At 36.9% G+C, this 20,254-nt stretch overlaps 1 protein-coding gene across 13 annotated transcripts in view; it reads right to left on the reverse strand.

Moving 5' to 3' along the window:
• The window catches only part of DOCK3 (dedicator of cytokinesis 3), a 561,979-nt gene that overhangs the window by 124,939 nt on the left and 416,786 nt on the right, over window positions 1–20,254 (reverse strand). For all 13 annotated transcript variants that reach the window (XM_027038830.2, XM_027038823.2, XM_027038822.2 and 10 more), the window contains 3 exons: window positions 10,471–10,552; window positions 5,472–5,532; window positions 4,039–4,186 (listed from right to left, as the gene is read on the reverse strand). In XM_027038830.2, the coding sequence (XP_026894631.1) occupies window positions 4,039–4,186; window positions 5,472–5,532; window positions 10,471–10,552 (291 nt within the window). The remainder of the gene's footprint in view (window positions 1–4,038; window positions 4,187–5,471; window positions 5,533–10,470; window positions 10,553–20,254) is intronic.

The raw sequence follows: 20,254 nt of genomic DNA on the forward strand, positions 1-20,254 counted from the left end.
GAATGCATGTGTGTTTTTCAAGCCTGTGGCAGAAAATACTTGGGACCTCAATGCGCCAACACTTAGGTATATGTTAGAGTCATGAGCTTTCTCACCTCTACATGAACAGGAGTGAGTAATCCTGAGCTGACTTTCTTTACTCTCACTTATATTTAATGAGTTCTGTTTTGCAGCAGCACTAACACACAAACAAATCCACTGGACTCTGAGGCTAGAGATAGTAGGCACTGCAAGTCAAAACAGAGCAGTTCCATGGGCACAGACCTTCTGGATTTAGGTCTTCTTTGTATGGCCTGAGCAGACATTTGGTATAGATGCTCGCTCATATACTGACAACAGACACAGCAGGTAACAGTCCTGGGTAGATGATGATCTGTGGAATATTGGGAAGGAGATGATTCACAGAAAATTGGGAAGAACTGAGTTAGGAGAGGGAGAAATATGAGCTACTGCCTTAAGTGACTTGCAAGTGAGAAGCAGTATTTTCATTTAATGTTGTTATACATAAAGACTTGAGCTTTTTTTTTTTTTGGTCTGTACCAAAATAAGGATGGCCCAATGGCCCTTTACCCATCTACGAATGGGTGTCTATTTAAGATTGGCTCCTAAACAAGTACTCTTAACTTGTTGCAGTTTTGTGGATAAAGTGGCTATGAAACAAAGACACCAAAGGCAGTGTTCAGAGGAAATGTCTGTGTCTATCTCAAATACGAGGGTCCCTTCCAGTCATCACAAAAGAGAAGAGGTTGCCACCTTACATTTCCATCCTCACAAATCCTTTCATGTTATGGGGCATTCTCTGAATCCCTTTATTTTGAATGTCAGAGCACTGTTTAGGGTAAGTGACATTAGCTTGAAATTATCTCAATCAGTGCAAGTTTTAGATGCTCATAAAGCTTATCTGACACAATCGGTTAAAACATTTTTTTTTTATTTTTTAAAAAAAAATTTTTTTTAACGTTTATTTATTTTTGAGACAGAGAGAGACACAGAATGAACGGGGGAGGGGCAGAGAGAGAGGGAAACACAGAATCGGAAGCAGGCTCCAGGCTCTGAGCCATCAGCCCAGAGCCTGACGCGGGGCTCGAACTCGCGGACCGCGAGATGGTGACCCGAGCCGAAGTCGGACGTCCAACAGACTGAGCCACCCAGGCGCCCCTAAAACATTTTTTTTAAATAGCAAAACCACACAGATTTAGTAATAATTCTTGGGTATGACTTCCAAATTGAAGACCTGGACGTTATGGTAAAACTCACCTTAAAAGCAGCATAGTAAATAGCAGTATCATTAAGGTCACATACAAGGGCTTACAGGACAAATGAAGACACAGAAACATAAAGTGTCCAAATGTCCAGCAAAAATGTAATTGAGTCTCAAGATGAACTTTCAGTGAAAGCATCATCAAGGATTCAAAGAGTGATAAATCAAAACCAACCTGATTGAAGTGAAAGAATGTGCCTTGGAAAACCATGTCAGATGACATAGAAAGTGGCTCTAATGTTGATAAAAACCTGATGGCATGGTTGCATATGAAGAATTTGAATAAAATTTTCTTATATCACGTGAGAGTGGGGAAAAAGCAATACTTCTCAATTTTATATAACATGTGATTGAGTATGTAATGGGTACTACACATTTAATATAAAATATGATTTAAAATATAACACAATAGATTTAATATTCTAGTTGTTTTTTTTTATTTCATTAAGGTTGACCTAAAAATGTTTATTTGAACTGTCTCATTGTGAATTTGAATTGGTCACTGCACATTCAGAAGCATCATGTATTTGGTCACATGCATCATTTACGGCACCCTGACTTCACCCCAGTGTTGGCTTTAGCTTCTTATTAGCACTCTTCTCCTTTTGTGTCCTAGGCTCCAGGTGCAACATGCCCTGTGCCTGCCTGTGACCCCAGTCCCTCTGGCCAAGAGGAAACATATGACATCTATATCGGACTGAACTGCATATAGTTGTTATTCATTTGTGACTTTTAAGGCTTCTGGCACACTAGGAAGCAACCTAGTTTTCATGTCTTGTCTTCTTGTTGAGATTTTCTTAAAAGGATGTGAGGCCTTTACCACACACACGACATTAAACAACATCTATAAAGCCAGAACAATGGTTATAGCAAGAAACATATGGGAGCTTCAATCTTCGCTGGTTGAGGCTGACTCTGAATAATGAAAGAAATGATGAGAATGTCAACAACTAATGAGATACTTTGCCAATTCATTGATTGAAATTATGCAAGGTTTTTTTTAATCCTTGCAAAATCCTTTCCTAACAAAGGCTAAAACACTATCAATAGCAATTAGTAAGCCCTTAAAGTTTCCAATTTAATCTAACAGAGCTGTCTCATGAAACTCATTGGAAAACATTGCTTCTTCTGAGAGCTAGATTCACTGTGTTGATGTGGATTTAAAGCACTAATCCTAGAGGAATTCCATACTGTGCACAAAATCAATTTCACAAACATGCATTTGGGAAGTCTTACAGTCTTAATATTTTCAAATGGAAAAATTATCCTACATTTTGACTCTATTATCCTTCAAAAAACTTTTTTGGTAACCATCTTCTGTTGTTTTAGAAGCAATTAGGCCAATTAAGCCTGACAGCATGATTTCAAGAGAGATGCTGTGCAAGTCCCTATCCACAATGAGAATTCGCACTGAAGCAAGGAACAGCTGATACATGCAAAGAGATGCAATTCAGGAGTGCTATCTATAAACTCCTTGCCCTTGGGGAGGATAGAGTGGAGTAAAAGATAATGATGATGATTTTGGATTCCTGTTTAGTCCTTTTCAAAGGGAGGAAGGTGTTTCAAGAAGCAGTTCCCACCAGCTATCGATGAAGAGACTTGGTATATGGAGCAAGTCTGTGACTGATGCATGAAAGGAAGAGAAAACCCACCAAAATTTCCTTTTTAGGTTACTATTCCAAAGAAAGATCCTCATCCCATAAAGTACAGAACTCTGAACAGAATAGTACTTATGGCAAAATATGTAATAAGGGGGTCTGTATTTTTATTTTGAAATCAATAAAAGTGTGGTTGATTTTATAAAGGCCCAAATTAAGTGTAATTGTGAAGTAAGTTCATTTTATGCCTGAACCATAACAGATAATACAGAAAAATATCCATACAATATTATGGTGAAGATATATTAACATGGTGATTGACAGTATTAGATTTTATTTGGGAAAACAGTATTGGGTTAAAACCATAGAGGACAGATAATTGTTTTTTGTTTTTTTTTTTTAATTCTCATAGTTAGAAATATACTTGCTTTGAAAACTCACTAAACTCTCCACTGATCATGTTTTCAGCACTACTATTCATTCCTAAGTCTCTACCTGAAAAGACTGATGATATGCCTCAATTCCATGTTTCTTTTCTTCATTTGTTTTTTTCTATTGCTTAACAAGAATCAGGAGGAGGATGCACTGCTTCTATAAGGCAGGTTCATTGGCTGTTGAACACTAAAAATAATGCCAGGGCTAACTGGGTGTGACTTATGGATCTGTGGTCCCAGATGTGAAGAGTGAAGCCACAGCTCCTCAGAAAAACTTGTTTTTCTTTAAAGACAGGCAATTTGACTCGTGATCATTCTTTGAAGCAATCTGCATTGGTACCTACCTCAGTTACAATAGCTAGGGGGCAAGTATTAGACAAAGATGATTCTTACATCCAAAACACATAAGAAATTGCATTATTAGCTTTTCTATAAATATGTAATAATGTTGGTTAATCCTAAATAGAAGAGGCAGTTTAGAAGATTATACTGCCAGACTTCTAGCTTAGGATAGAATTTTCCAAATTTAGCTGCTTTAGGATCACGTGGGAAACTTTCTAAGAATATAGCTTCCTGAACCCCACCCCAAACCTTAGATCAAAATCTCTGCATTTTCAAAAAACTCCCTATCCTACATACTCTGGTGGTTTTGTGTCCCACAAAGCTTGAACGCTGCTGCTCTCAAGGGTAGTGCTGGAATGCCTTATGTTGCAAATCATTAATATTTTTTATGTCTATTACTTACGTGTAAACCTTAAGAACAAAGTCCTTTTCTTCCTTTAATTCTGTGAGCGACTGTAGAACATCCAGGATGCTTAGGACTGCACAGCCATATGGTCGCCGGTAGTGCAGGTGAGCAGGGCCTTTCTTTGAGTCATTCAGGAGCATCCGGCCTGGAGTACAGCAGGAAACACCAGTCACACTGAGAACTCCATGCTCCTTTCTAGTATCACCTGATTGTCATCCACGGATGCCAGAAATATAGGTGCTAGCTTAGAGATACACTAAATCGGAAGACTAATTTAGGATTGAAGGGAGCCAACCGAGGATGCAGAATCTGTATGTGGAGGAATGCCAAACAGGCCTTTGGCCAGGGCTCTTCCCTTGCACCACATTCAATAGATCATACTTATTATCTACCTTAATACCAACAGTCCATTTATTAATAATATTAGAATGAAACAGTGGTTGTACAAATTTCTTAGAAAAACCAGTGTGTTAACAGACTTAAACTTCTTAGGCATATTAAGGATACAAAGTTTAATGTTTTAGCAGCCAGGTAAAAACTATGTATGCAAAGATAGTAACAACGTGTTATTCTTCCAACCAAACAACCATATGTTATTCTTCCAGCTGCTCCTGAACCACTGCTGGAGCCAAAGTAGTCTCAGAAAGTGAATGGGAGCTTGCCTCTCCTGCCTACCAAGGCTGTGCCTATAGTGGCAAGAGGACTTGCAAAAACCAAACTGGAACCTCAGCAAATGCTTATGAAGTACAGCAAAACAGAACCCAAAAGTATAGCAAAATAGGTGTTTTGTTGGCAAAGGATTAAAAAATATTCTTTGACAAAAATGTACAAGATATGCCAGAACCCAAACCTATCAAGGAAGACTTGGTTAGTCATACCCTCCAAATTATGTCATACGCCTGAAATAAAGCTGAGCAAATCAACCACGGAACAGTAGCAAAAATCACTGTTTTCATCTTGGTGTGGTAAAAGTGATATACTATACATCTACTGCAGCAAGGACAGTAATTTACTGGAAAATAGCACAGATACATACTTTTGGATACAAAATCCAACAAAGGCCATTCACCACCAGTTAAGTTGGCAAGCCTGCAACCCGCTGTAAGATCTCTGAAATGGAAAGCTGGTACAAAGGCAGGGCATTGTGATAGAAAGAATATGAAAAATCAGACCCCTTGAAATAAAGAGCTTGGGTCCAAAACCAAGTAGGGAGCAGAAGATTTTAAGTGAAAAAAATACTTTCATTTATGTCAAATTCATAGCTACCAGAGCAGCTGAGCCTAAGGTAGAGTTCCAATACAAGCTAGATGCTCATCCTGAGACCTGACATTGTAGGTAAGAGCTAGGGAGATGATAGAGCTCAAACATAGTAGATACTTATCCCAAGGTGGACTGGTCTTAGTCATGTGAACGGATAAGGTCGACAGTACCTATTCGTATCACATGCGCAACTATATATAAATCTCTCTTCATATCTTTGCTGCTCAGATCCTAAAGAAAGAAAAGAAAGCAAGTAAATTAAGGTAATAAATACACAGAAAATAATAAAAATTCATTTTGAACCTCATAATCATTTGCCTTTGTTGCTTTTAGCAGATGTTATAGATGGGGAGGGGGACTAAAGCACATAGAGGTTTAGTGTTTATAAGATTCCTGCAGTGAAAGTTTGAATATCTTATATGCCTCTGGGAGTTTATCTTATTGATAATATTTTTCCAGCTTTTATTGAGAACACCCAACAAATATCTACAAGAGTTTTCACATTATAAATCATCTTGATATTGCCTTATCCATGTTTATTCTAATATCACATGAAAATATAACAAAAGGAGTGTTCAATGCAGGAAAAAAATGGGAAAACACCAATCAGCTTATTAATGACTAAAGTTCTAAGTTTATTCTTTACTAATTTTATGTTTGTTCTTTTGTCCACAATGATTATTATACAGTAGATATGTTCCCTTGCGAAGAGACTAATTTAGCCTTAATGAAACCTCAATAATTGGATGTCCATTTCTAACTTCAGATATGCATCATCCATACTGAAGTATAATGCTGAAAATAATCTTATCTGGAAAATTCTAAGGGCTTCCTATAAGTAAACAAATCTGATCCAGTCAGGAACTTATAAAATTAGAGTTATGAAAATGATTTTATACATTAAGTTATTTATGCTAAGAACACATTTTGAAATAAAAATTATCATTATAAAAATCATGATTATGTATTTATACTTCAATTGTACTTAAAGTAATAACACACTCTTTAATATATACTCTGTTTCAGACTTTTCACCAGGTCAACAACCACTGCTCACTCTGCGATACTGTTGTGAATTCATAATGATTGATGGAATAACCTGTCCTTAATGGGACAGGTTTCCAAGATTTCCCTTTTGCTTCTAAAGAAAAGGTCCCTTCATTTCCTTTCCTTCCTATCTTTCATCTTCTGATTGGTCCCCTTTGCTTTTTTCTTTTTAGTAAATCCAGGAAAGGGACAATCAAGTGACAGTTATAATTTCGAATGAGCTTTGAGATCCAGAGTCTCCATGTTTGCTTTATTTTTATACCTTGTTGCAGGGTTAGGACCAGGGTGAGGCAAGCAAGGCATCTAAGGTGCAAAGTTTAATAAGGAGGTCTCACTCTCAGGGTCCTGGGCTTTGTTTGCCTCCCCGCAGTCCCAGCTCTACCCTATGGAGTGGGCCAAAACATACCAAAGGAAAGGAGACATTAAAAAGTAATGTGCAAGGGTGAAACTGAAACTTTTAGATTCTAGATGGTTATGATGTTTCACCAAATTCTTGACGGAATAATGAAACGTGCTTGTAATGAAATAGATTACAAAATAATTTAACATGAGTTGGTATCTCTGGAAACACTAAGAAATATTTTTACATGAAAGATGTCTTTTGATATTGAAAAAGTATGGTTCAGGTTCCATTTCACCAATTTCTTTAATTTAGAAATGTAATTTAAAACGACATCCTCAAAATATCACTGTATTTTGACACATTAAAAATGGCTACTAAATAACAAATAAAAATTAAAAAACAGATTACCACTTATATGTGTTTTTTGGGGGGACTGAAATATATCTATTTACTGAAAGATATAGAAATGTTTGACACATTTCAAAATGAAATGGTTCCTTCTACATAGCTTGGACTGTGTTAATCCAAACTATCAAATAACCAGTTTAATTACTAATCCCTACATCTCAGAATTCAAGCCAGTTACCAAAGATGATCAAACAATAATCAGATCAGGTGTACACATGAGCACAGGACCTCTCTCTTGGCTCTTAGTATGTGGAAGAAAGAAAACTTAAATACAGTTTATGGTATTGTCCAAGTAGTTCCAAGTAGGGGCCCTTTCTGACCATGTTGTACATGGTACCCAGAACTGTGTGGTATTTATTTGAAGTGAATAAATACGTAATGGTAATATTCAGTACAAAAAAACCATTTTAAGTAAAATTATTGTCAGTCCCACATAATTTCAATGTCAAATTTCAATGTGAAAGCTATCACATTAAACATAAGTGTATGGTTAAACACAGTTAACACAGAGTTAGTAAACATACAGTCGTTAAGACTAAGTACCAAGTATGACTATCCAGGTTAAAATACTTACAAGTCCTGTAAAACCAAGATGGGAGGAGAGATTCCCACCATTCATCTGGTGAGCAGAATAAGAATTTAGATTTACTCACTGGAGCATATATACTCCAATCCTACTCGGGGTTCAGCATCTTAGACTCAGTTAATGATGTTCCATTTGAAACATGGAAAAGTCAACTCACTTTCCTGTGCCTGAACTGCCCTTTTTCTGTAGAGATAATGGGATTTACAAATATAAAACAAAGCTAATTTATTCATACTTATGCTACAGAAGAAGCAGAAGAGTATAAATAAATGTAGAAAATCTAATGCCAATGAAAGCAGGGAAAACAGCACAAGTTCATTTTCTGACTTGGTCACTCAAATATAATAAAAAATGAACATATTCATTTACTTATGTAACAAATCATTATGGAGGCCTTAGTATTTGCCAGGCACTTTGTGTGAATCACTGGGTATTGAATAATGAGTAAATTCACAGACATGTTCTCACACACTCATACACTCATAGCCACTGTTTATCATGAAAGTTAGCAAAATCCTCACAGTATTAGACATTCACATAAATATGAAACACCTCCTTCTTGATAAAATTCTTCCCGGACAGGAAGCTCTGAAATCTAACAAGGTCAGAAAAAAAAAACACAGGTTTTACAGAGAACAGGGTTGAACCATGAGTAATGTGCTGGTCTGTAATGTGGCTCTGAAGTCTGCTTATGTAATCCTGCAAAACTGCAGTTTGTATGGTTCTCTCTTCTTGATGTTGAGGTAAGCTAACAGGCTGGCATCGACCACAGCTTTGGCTGCATTTTTGTGCATTTACTCTCAAACTTTGTAGCACATATGCCAATCTTTAAAACTCCTTTAGCTCACTGGAGGAACTCAAGTCTTAAGTGAGAAAATAGGTTCCACCAAAATTATTACTTCATATAACTTAAACATGAAAATTCTGGCTAAGACGATCTTGTTCAAAAATTTCATGTGCTTTGTAAAAATTTCTCAAATCACTTCTTGGGATCTTAAAAAAATCCAGGGCTATAGTGCAAAGGGAAGTAAGTGGTATTTTTAGCAGCCTTGTGTCTTTCCATTGTGGCAGAATAAGAGCACATCATAAATGTTATGTGCATCTTTGATTTATAAAGTCAGAGTACAGCTTAGGCCTCTGGGCCAATATAGATAATTAAAACGCTGCGAAATGAAATTTTTGATTTACTGTAATTACATAGAAACATCATCATAATTAAGTTCATTTTTCAAGAGACAAGGACTGCACTCATGATATTCAAGGATAGCACATGCACAAAGCTCTGATGCCAAAGAACAAGGAATCAATGATTTCTTTTGCTGCTTTAACCAAATAATATCAGAGAGCCAGGATCCAGAAAGACCTCCTATAGTCACGGAGGCATTGCAGACAGATGCGTGTCTCATTTCTTACTAATTGTTTCAGAAAAATGGCCCCAGAGGATTATCTCAGTGTTTAGACACTCTCACTTCAGAAGCTCTCCCCCAATATTCTAACCTAAATCCAAGGAACTGCAACTTGTACTTTTTCCCTTGTTCTTTCCTACTGAAGAAAGTGTTGATTTTCCCAGACTAAACCACTGCACCTCCCTTAACTGCCTTCATAGGTCTGCTTTACCTGCTTTCTTCCCGTATTATCTCCTAAGGTTTAGGAGATTCAAAGATGGATTAAAAAAATCACTTTATCTTTACTAGTCTTATAAATCTTTCTGTATATCTGGAGCATTTTCACTAGAAGCTATCCCCGTGAAAGTGGCTTCTGATTCTGCAGTAACATTGAGATTTTGAAAGATAAAGTTGTGGTAAATGAACAAAAAAGTCAGGTAAACAAATCCAATTTTATCTTTCAGAGAAAGTCACATATCGGATCCTTAGATAAGTCCCACTTGTGTTTAAGAGGCACAATGTAAGCTCTGAGCTACCTGACTGTCACCTATCAACCATGCACCACACATAAGGGCAATGGCACTGTGAGACTATCACACCTCCTTTCATTAATGGGTCTTAATGTATCTCAGTATCACTGAAGCAGATTAAAGAATCCGTGAGAGTCAAAACTGGTTTAAAATTGTAACATAGTCTTGTTTTTTCCTTTAGCAAATAAATTAACTGAAATAAACAAAGCTGAACACTTAGTTTTTTAACTAAATAAAAAACATTTAGTAAATCAGAATCAACCTGAAGAATTCATAAGGCAACGTGGTATTGTGAGACTGAGCACTTTCCATAAGCAGATTAATAAGACTTCTCTGAGCTGATGCCTATGGTCTTAGAGACCATCAATGATAGCATGGTTATTGGGAAAAAATGAAAGTATAGATAATAGCAGGAAAAGACCCTCCATTTGGTATGTGAGAGAGATGAACTACTTAGTTTGTCTCTCTTTCTATGCACTCTGCACTCACTAAAAAACTGCAAAGCTATAAATCTGGTGGATGCCTTTAGAGAAACTATACTTCTACATCAGAGAAATTCCCAGTGGCCTTAAATAAGAAAAGTAAGAAAGACTTCTCTCAGGTTTTGTCTATTCTATTAAATAGCTTATAAAATCTACACTAGTAAAATGTATTTGATTATATTTCTTTAACAAAAAGTTCAATTAAAAATTGTGGTTGATTTCAGTTTTCTTTAAATATTTCATTAAAACCTGATAGAAACATAAATCAAGTCCTATTCTCCCCAGTGTGTGGAGAAGAATAAATGCTTGTTTCCAGGGTGACAATATCCACACAGGAGGCCCCTGGCTAGAGTCAACAGCAGTGAAGGGAAAGAGAATTTGCACATACTGTAAAAAGGGCACACATTCGTTCTATCTTCTCTGGGTTCCTTGGCCCACCATTCTTGTTCAGTCTCACCAGAAACCGCTCACTGAAATGTAGGAGAGAGAGACAGAGAAATGTAAGGGACCACATGCTCCAAAACAAATAAAAAGGGCATTTATAGAGAAACCCTAAACACTTTCAGAACAGCTCATAGTGACAGGCAAGGCCAAAAGTACATGTCTAATGGCAGGACACTATTTTTCTTGCCAAGCAGCATGCACTGGACACTATAAACTACCTAACAGCTGTTGTTTATTTGCTGGTTGTGGCTCTTCTCTCCCTAAAGGTGTGTGCTCCCTGAGGGGCAAAATGAAGATAGTATCTAGTATTTTTTTCCAAATACACCCAAAGCTCCAGTCATAACGCTAAGCCCATAACAAACATACACATTCTCTGATTGAACCATGGATCATAAAAATGTTCATCATACTAGAGCCAAAAGAACCTACATTACCCAGTTTACGTCTTCCTATAAAACTCTTAAGAATAATTTTAGTACTAAAAAAAATGTTATAGGGACTTACAAAAATTTGGGCAAAAAGTCAAAGAGAAATAATGTATTATAACTAAAGTTACCATCGGCATTTAATGGGGTCATTAAAATATTTTATTCCCCAAACAACACAGTTATTCCTTAATTCCTGAAGGAAATTACTGGATTAAAAAACCTGAGACAGAGTGTTTGTGACATCTGGAGAGGTGTCTCTTCACTCTCTCACTGTAGCCTGCTCCTGCCCAGGCTCAGTTTCCCACCTCTTCATCCCAAGGCTCCCCACCAACTGCAACAGGAAAACTGAGCCATGGCAAAGACTAAGTATGTGATTCTAATAGTAATTTATTTCTCCTGTGCCCACAGTCATGTACTCACTACATACATGTGGTATCAGTAAAAAGGTAAATATTAAAATATTGTACTAGAATTAATATCAACTTCATAGGTTGCTTACTTTGTTTATGTATTCATCTGTTCATTTAGTCAACAAATAGTTGTTAAATTCTGTGTGCTAAACATGGGAATACAAATGGGAACAAGATACATACAAGGTACTTTTTTTCATAAAGCTTGTGGTCCTGGTAGACAATTAAATATGCATAAATGAAGCTGAGAAATTATTTGGGCCAGATGTAAACTTGAGATTTTTTTCAGCCAGGGGATTGGATGGGAATAAGGAGAAGATGTACACAGAAGGAGAAGAAAAAAAATGGCTTTGGTTGGAATCCTGAGGGACATTGATATTTAGGAAGTAGGCAAGAGAAATACAGCTAGCAAAGTAGACAATGGGGACAAACAGAAAAACAACAAAAATAAGGAGGATGGTGGGATGTTATGTCAGTCAAGGGAAGAAAATGTCCAAAAGAGGAGGGAGGGATCATTGAGGTCAAAGGCCATTGAGAATCAAATGAGCGAAGCACAAGAGTGTCCCTGACAGTTCAGAAAAGAGACTAATGTGATTCTTGCAATAACTGTTTTAGTGGAATGGTAGAGAAAGAGCCCAGTGTGAGAAGTAAGAAGTGAGAAGGCAGAAACAGTGAGTCTAGACTACTCTTCAGTGAAAAACTATGAAAAGGTGGAAGTGATGAATTTATAGCTGAATGGGCATGTTGGGTTGAGGGAGGTCTTTATTAACATGTGTACACACACACACACACACACACACACACACACACACACAATTATCAATAAAGGCACCAAAATTCATCAAAGGAGCATAGTAATTTCAACAAATCGTGCTTAACAATCTATATGAAAAAAACTAAACTGTGATCCTTGCCTACAATGCAATTAACTTGAATGGATCATAGACCTAAATATAGGAGCTAAAACTATAAAACTGTAAGAAGAAAACACAGGAAAAAAATGAAGACAAGTACATTTTTATATTTTACTCACATTTATTATTTCTATATTTAGCATTAAAGAAAAATATTTGTGATCTCAGATTATTAAGAAAATATCATGAATCACAACAAAATGATAAACTGTACTTATCAAAATTAAAACCATCTTCTCTTAGAAAGATACTCTTAAGAAAGTGAAAAGACAAGCTATAGACAGAGAAAATATTTACAAACACTCATCTAAGAAAGGACTGTATGGAGAACACACTATTGAGTTCTGAGAGTTCTTTATAAGTAATAACTCAATTTAAAAATGAACAAAATATTTGAACAGATCTTCACCAAAGAACATACAGGGATAGCAAATAAGCTTAAGAAAACATTAATCATTAGAGAAACGAACATTAAAAGCACAGTGAGGTACCACTATACACCTATTAGAATGGCTAAAACTAAAGATTAGATATACCAAGGACTGGTGAGAATGTAGAGCAACTAGACCTCTCATAAACTGTTGAGGGAAATACAAAATGGTACAGCCACTTTAGAAAATAGTCTGAGAGTTTCTTATAAAGTTAAACATATTACATGACCCAACAATTCTACTTTTAGGTATTTACTCAGCAGAAATGAAAACTTATGTCCACACAAAGACCAAAAGTGAATATCTGTAGCAGCTTTATTCCTAATAGAAACTGTAAAGAACCCAAATGTCCAAAAGGAAATGATTGGACAATCCATATAATGGAATATCCACACAATGGTGGATTATATATATATTATATAAAATATATAAATATTTTTATTTATTAATAAAATATATAATTTTATATTAATAAAAATATATATTACTTCACAATAAGAACTACTGAGATATATAATAATATGGATGAATCTCAAAAATGTATGCTAAGTGAAAGAAGCCAATCAATCACAAAAGACCATATACTGTATATCTTCACTTATAATCTAGAATAGGCAAAACTGTAAGGATGGAAACCAGATCAGGAGTTGCCAGGGTTGAGGAAGGAGGGAAGGGATTGACTGCAAAGGTGCATGAGGGAAATTTCTGGGGTGATGAAAGGTTCTACTTCTTGAATATGGTGGTGGTTTCACAACTATAAATTTGTCAAAACTCATCAAAGGATGTATTAAAAAGAGTGAATTTTACTACATGCAAATTACAGTTCAACAACCTGACTTCAAAAAAAGATGGGATGCACCAAAGGACACTTACTTCTTTTTTTTTAAATTGTTTTTTAATGTTTATTTATTTTGAAGGAGAGGGAGTCCGAGCACAAGCAGGGGTGGGGTAGAGAGAGAGAGGGAGACACAGAATCCGAAGCAGACTCCAGGTACTGAGCTGTTAGCACAGAGCCCGACACAGGGCTCAAACTCATGAGCTGTGAGATCATGACCTGAGCTAAAGTCAGATGCTTAACCGACTGAGCCACCCAGGCACCCAAGGTAACTTATATTAGGACAATGTTAGAAGAAGATGAGATACTGAAGACAGAGGAAAGACAGAAAATAATTGGCAAAGGAAAAAAAGGTTCCCACGTCCTAGAAGAACTGAGAGAATCAAGGAAAGAACGCAGGAGGAAACAATAGGTGTAGATACAAATAAGTTTGTAGTTTTAGTAATGGAAAGTTGAAGCTTATCAGAGAAACAGGAAACAAGCACATCAAAGTAACATTTTTCTGTTATTGTAGTTGATCTATCCCAACATGTGTATAATGCATTTAACCACCACCCAGTTAGCTCTTAACTTGATACAGGAGTATAAATGTATTTTTAGGAAGTTTATGTCTTTTCAAGAGAACGTATCATTACTTCTGCATCTTTGAAGGAACACCTGCAACGGCTATACTCTCACACTACCAATCTGTGAATCTCTCAAGGGCAGACGTCTATCAGGGAGGTTGCTGTTTGGAGCTGCTAGATACCCACAGAGAGGTGTGTTGTTTGGAGAGGCTACATCAAGCTCTGGTCCAAAGATAAAAGGGTATATAAAACAAATTCCTGAGTGGCAGGGTTGCTGGTCCTATCAGAATCCAAGAACTTATCTTTCTCCTCAACAGTGAGAGGAGGCCCGAGTTCTTATAGTGCCCACATGACCTTCAAATTTCCTAGAGCCTTTCATGCTTCTGGTTTCACTTAGCCTTCTTCACAATTTGTGAAAAAAAGAACTGTTTTTTCATTTCATGGAGCTTTGGGAATACATCTAATTGTTTCCTGTTTTGCTAGCTTCTTGGGTATGATAAACAAATGATGCTTTCTTTTTTTAAAATTTTTTATTTAATTTACTTTTTAAATTTACATCAAAGTTAGTTAGCATACAGTGCAACAATGATTTCAGGAGTAGATTCCTTAATGCCCCTTACCCATTTAGCCCCCCAACCCCCACCCCCCACAACCCCTCCAGTAACCCTCTGTTTGTTCTCCATATTTAAGAGTCTCTTATGTCTTTGTCCCCTCCCTGTTTTTATATTTTTGCTTCCCTTCCCTTATGTTCATCTGCTTTGTATCTTTAAGTCCTCAAATGAGTGAAGTCATATGATATTTGTCTTTCTCTGACTAATTTCACTTAGCCTAATACCCTCTAGTTCCATCCACGTAGTTGTGAATGGCAAGATTTCCAAATGATGCTTTCTATTAACATTCAAAGTATCTGAAGGCAAATATCTATCCAATGTTTCCTGAAGTGGTCAAAAAAGCGGGAAATTCTGAATTAAATACAGTTAAACAGGTGTCTATCCTCTAGGACTTCACAGAGGCTTAAAATGTTATATGTTTTAAATACCAGGTGGGACAGGTGACATTTGACCCCACAAGCTGCTTTTGTGTAAGGCAAGGGAATCTGTACAAACAAAGTTTGATAAATGCTGATCAAATCTATTTGCCAACCGGAGCTACAGATTTCCCAAAGGTATGAAAGGAACTGTGGCCAAAAGAGTAAAATTTATTCTTGAGGTTTTACAAACATCTTCTATAAGAGAGCAAAATATCAGTTTTTCCCTTAAATATGGGTGAGAAAACTCCAATTCTTTCAAAAGAAAAAAAGAGATGGTGTTAAATTCTTACTGTTTAATAAGCAACATTATAAGAGAGCTTCTCTGCATTTAGTTGTCTTTATGATAAGCTATGCATGAATAGTATATGAAGCTACATTAATTTCATAACTTCACATTATTGAGCAAGTTGCTACAAATGAATTCCATAATTTGAATCTGTGACAAGTCTACTAGTGTCTTAATTTTAATATCACTTGATTTTATGAAAATTCTAATTCACACATTCATACACATCTCTATGGGTGGTAATTTATGCATCCCTCAAAGCAAATGTTCGGTGACTGCCAATGATGTTCCAGTCTATGCTGAAGCAGAAACGGTCTCTGATATTTAGGGAGAGTGTTTCCTGAAGACTCTGTTTTGGAAATATAAGCATGCTCCTCAAATAAATTCAGAGGAATTCTCTCAACTCTTTCAACTAATCTTCTTGTTTCCCATTTGGTCCTCTGTGGAGATGGATGGCAAATATTTAGCATCTTTCTCATGATAACCTCCCAGGTGCTTAAAAATGGACAAGTAGCCCCAAGGTGGTACTACACAGTACATTCCAACAGATTAAAAAACCTCTAGTATTTCCTCATAGATTCATCTTCCAATTTAGGTCACTTGGCTCATTTCTCAAGTTCTTCAAGTTTCCCCACTGCATTCTGAAGCACAACAACAGAAATGCATATAAAGTGGTTTCATAGAGGCAAATCACTACTGTGGTTTTCAAATTTTTTAGAATCAGCTTTTCTCTTTTCAATGAAACCTTACACTGTTCAATATATGAAAGATTTATAAAGAGAACTACTTTGGTTGAATCAGAGGTGGGGGGAAGTGGAACAGAGGGAGGAGTCCTCCCTACTTAGGCCTCTTTGCTAACCAATCACTACCTGTCCCTGAGATACTTCAGGGCTCCAAAGAATATTTTATAACTACTAGTACAACTCAAAGGATTCTTTCCAGCCTTCTTCTCTCCTTTTCATTCTTTCAACCAGCATTCATAAACCTCTAGGATATTTCAGAAACTGAGTTGGATACTGGGAATAGAGAAATGAAATGGTCCCTCCCTATCCTCAAGGCTTTGAGTCTATTCAGAGACCCACATAAAGCGAAAATTACAACACAATGTGAAAATGCTATGGTTACATAGAAAGGGACTGCTGACAAGTTCTACTGGGATTAGGGTAGGCTGCCCAAAGGAGATACCGTAAAGGATTCTTGCAATATTGCCAGGCTTTCAGCTTTGGTAAGGGGTAGTTAGAGATGAAGAGAAGGAGATTTCAGGAGAGTGCTTCAAATGCAGACTCTCAGAGGTCTGAGGCAACTTGATGGTGGGAAGGCTCCAAGCATGAATTAGGAGGGCACTGGAAAGGTGGGGAGTGATCAAAGTGCTATGTAACACAGTGGACAAATCCACAGTGTGGACTTACATGTGGGGGTTCTCCAAACTTGGCTATCATCAGGAATAACTGGCAGTTTATTAAAATGAAGATTCCTGGACTCCATCCCAGGTCTTCTGGATCAGAATCTCCAGAGGAAAGGACTCAAAGAGGACTTCTGGAGAGAATCCAAGAATTTGTATTTTTTTTAAAGTCTCAGTTGTTAGGATTACCAAGTTTGGAAAACCTCATTATGGGCCTTATAGAGGCCAGGAAAGTTCAACTATGAAAAACAATGTTGATCTCTTAAATCTTTAGAATGATCACTAGGGCCACAGTGTTGAAGGCAAGTTGATAATATAGAAAATACTCGCAGGATAATTGGAGCAGCCCCATCAAGCTATGATGCTTTTTAGGAACAGAAGACAGAGAATGGATGTGAGATATAAGCTGACCACATGTAGCAGCTGATTGCATCTGGTGTCAACCAGGGAAGATATAAAGTTCAGATGTGTACGCTGAATTTGAAGTCTCTGTGGGATATGTAGGTGAACCAAAAACAGGCCGATAAAAAGCCCAAGTCTAAAGCTCAGGGAAAAGAGATGGGTGGAAGATGCAGCCCCAGGTCCTTATCACTTGCTGTCGCAGCAGCAACGGCAGCTACTTAATGAGCATCTTTTATATACCAGACATTGTTTAAAGTGTTTCTTTTCTTGCCTTTTTTCTTGTGTTTAATCCTCATAATTGGTATTTCATCTCTGAAGAAACAGAGTCAGAGGGGTAAAATTCCTAGCTTGAGATCAGAAAGTAGAGAGAGAATGGTCAAGTTGCAATTCTAATCTGAATCTGTTTGATTAGGCTCCCAGAGGTGCTACATGAAGAAAATCCAGCTAGCCCCATAATCCCTATTACCCACATGGGGCACCTGACCCTTTTGATTAGAAAATTTATGCCAAACTCTCATTCCAGCTCTGCTGGTGACACCTAGTCTATTTGAAGTTTATGGCATTCACATCCAGGAGACTGAGAGGTGATGGGAACCATGGTTTGCCTGATTTGGAACAAGCAGAGACTCAAATGACAAACAATCCCAAGAAACAGATTCTTTTCATTTTCTCGAAAAGCAAAAGAGACACATGAGTAAACGTGTTATCACATATTCTCAAACATTTATAATAGCATTTTTCTAATTGTGCAGCCCCTAAAGGGTCTTTAGAAATAACATACTTCTCGTGAAATTGGAACTAAATGGTAACTTAAGGATCAGTTATGTGGAAAGCTACAGTTGTTTTCACTCTAATGATTTATGCTCGCATGCCAGGATCGGGCTCTCAATGCTAACAATAAAAAGCATGTAGATGAATAAATGGGGGTGCAGTGAGGGTGAGGCCCCGCTGACAGGACAGCACAATGCTAAATCAGTTCATCTTTGCCGTCTCCAACATTCAAGTCATAATACTTCTAAGAAAGGTGTACATGCATGTGGGGAAGTTGAGAGGCAGGAAGACCGACTCTGACTCTTACGTGTTTTGCTAATCTATGGGGCCTAAAGAAGTGCCACACTTTTATATTTCTCAGCTGAAGGTCAAGCAGTCTGGAGTGTCAGAGGAAAGTAATCATGCTAGCCCTTGATGCCAAATAAGCAATGTTAGAGCAGTGGCTGCTTCTCTGAGTTCAGGAACAGTTCTTTTGTCTGGTATAGACAAATGCACCCTTCATAGATAGGTCCTTTGTAACTTCCCAAGAGTAACCCAGACCTAGTAGTTCTGAAAGAAACTAGTAAATGAGTGAGAGCTGAAAAAAAAAAAAACAAACCAGTTTGGCTAAGAACTCTTTCCTCAAGTATACAGAAAAAATGCTACCTTGTAATTTATCTTACTGTACTTAAATATGTGGTCAAGCATTACCATAGAAAAATAAAGCATTTAAGAGCAAATCACTGATAACATGACCTAATGTTTTCTTATTTATTTATTACAATGTTTTCCAATTTATTTACTATGCAAATGGGAAAGACTTAAATGCTCAGGTGTGCTTGCTCTCTAAGGCTTCATGTAAAAACACCGTCTTGGCAGGAATATAGAAAAATGACTGTCTTTTATGAAAGATCATACTCAACATAATCTAATCATGATTTCTTAATGCATATTCTACTAACTAGAAAAGGATAGCCTCAAAAATTCACTCTCACCAGTAGGATCTGACGGCAAGCAAAACAAACTTTGAACAAACATCCCTGTCTCCAGGAATTCAGTGCATAAGGCTTTCCAGTCTTCACAGTTACGTTTTGGAATTTCTACACAGCAAAATGGAAATGAAACAAACACACACCAAGGTTTTGAACAGGATGAGAGCAATTATCAACATGTTACTACACTTTAGAAGTTAATCAGCATCTTCTCATACATTGCTTCATGCGATGAGCGGGAACCTGGCAGGAGTACTCCAAATTTTCATTGGAAAGAGTTATCTTTCTGATCTTGTTCCCCTCCTCCCTCATTACCCTCATTTACATTGATAATCTTTTGTTCTGTGCTTTCCAGTTCTTTGTTCAGAATGTGAACATTTATGTCCTTTTAAATTTCATTCCTTTACTCACTGCACATGTTTTTCTCTGTTTGGCATGATATAGAGTAGGAAGAATATATATTCCCAGATGTAAGAAAAATACCATTTGCCCATGTTTTTTCATGGTCTGCTATACAACACACACACACACACACACACACACACACACACACACACACACACACTCCTACAGATCTGGCATGAGTATTGTAACGACATGGGTCCTCTATGGATACCAGAATATACATTATTTATACTTATTAACTTGTTTGTGTCACTATTTCTGCTGCTATTTCTGTGTTTCAGTGAGGTAAAGTTTTTCTGTTTAACATATTATATGTCAAGAGGGAATCCTGATGGGAAGAGCAGAGCTTATAGGAACCAAAATAAATACACACAGGAGAATCCTGATTGTTTTTTGAGTGGAAGCTAGAAGACTGAGTCAACTTGAAAGTCAAATGAATACTTAAATCTGTCAGATATTTTACTCGACATTTTCTAAGCTTTTAAAGAATAAGACTGAGAAAGCCCAGGAATAATCTCAAGAAACAAGAGCCAATAAAGATTTCCTAAGTACTAAAAATTTTAAAGTATTTAAAACTTCTAAATTTTTTTCAAGAAGTTTTTTTTTTCTTTTTTTAAATGAAATTTATTGTCAAATTGGTTTCCATACAACACACAGTACTCATCCCAACAGGTGCCCTCCTCAATGCCCATCATCCACTTTCCCCTCCCTCCCAACCCCCATCAACCCTCAGTTTATTCTCAGTTTTTAAGAGTCTCTTATGATTTGGCTCCCTCCCTCTCTAACTTTTTTTTCCCCTTCCCCTCCCCCATGGTCTTCTGTTAAGTTTCTCAGGATCCACATAAGAGTGAAAACATATGGTATCTGTCTTTCTCTG

The sequence above is a fragment of the Acinonyx jubatus genome, chromosome A2, assembly GCF_027475565.1.
Source record: "Acinonyx jubatus isolate Ajub_Pintada_27869175 chromosome A2, VMU_Ajub_asm_v1.0, whole genome shotgun sequence".
NCBI lineage: Eukaryota > Metazoa > Chordata > Mammalia > Carnivora > Felidae > Acinonyx > Acinonyx jubatus.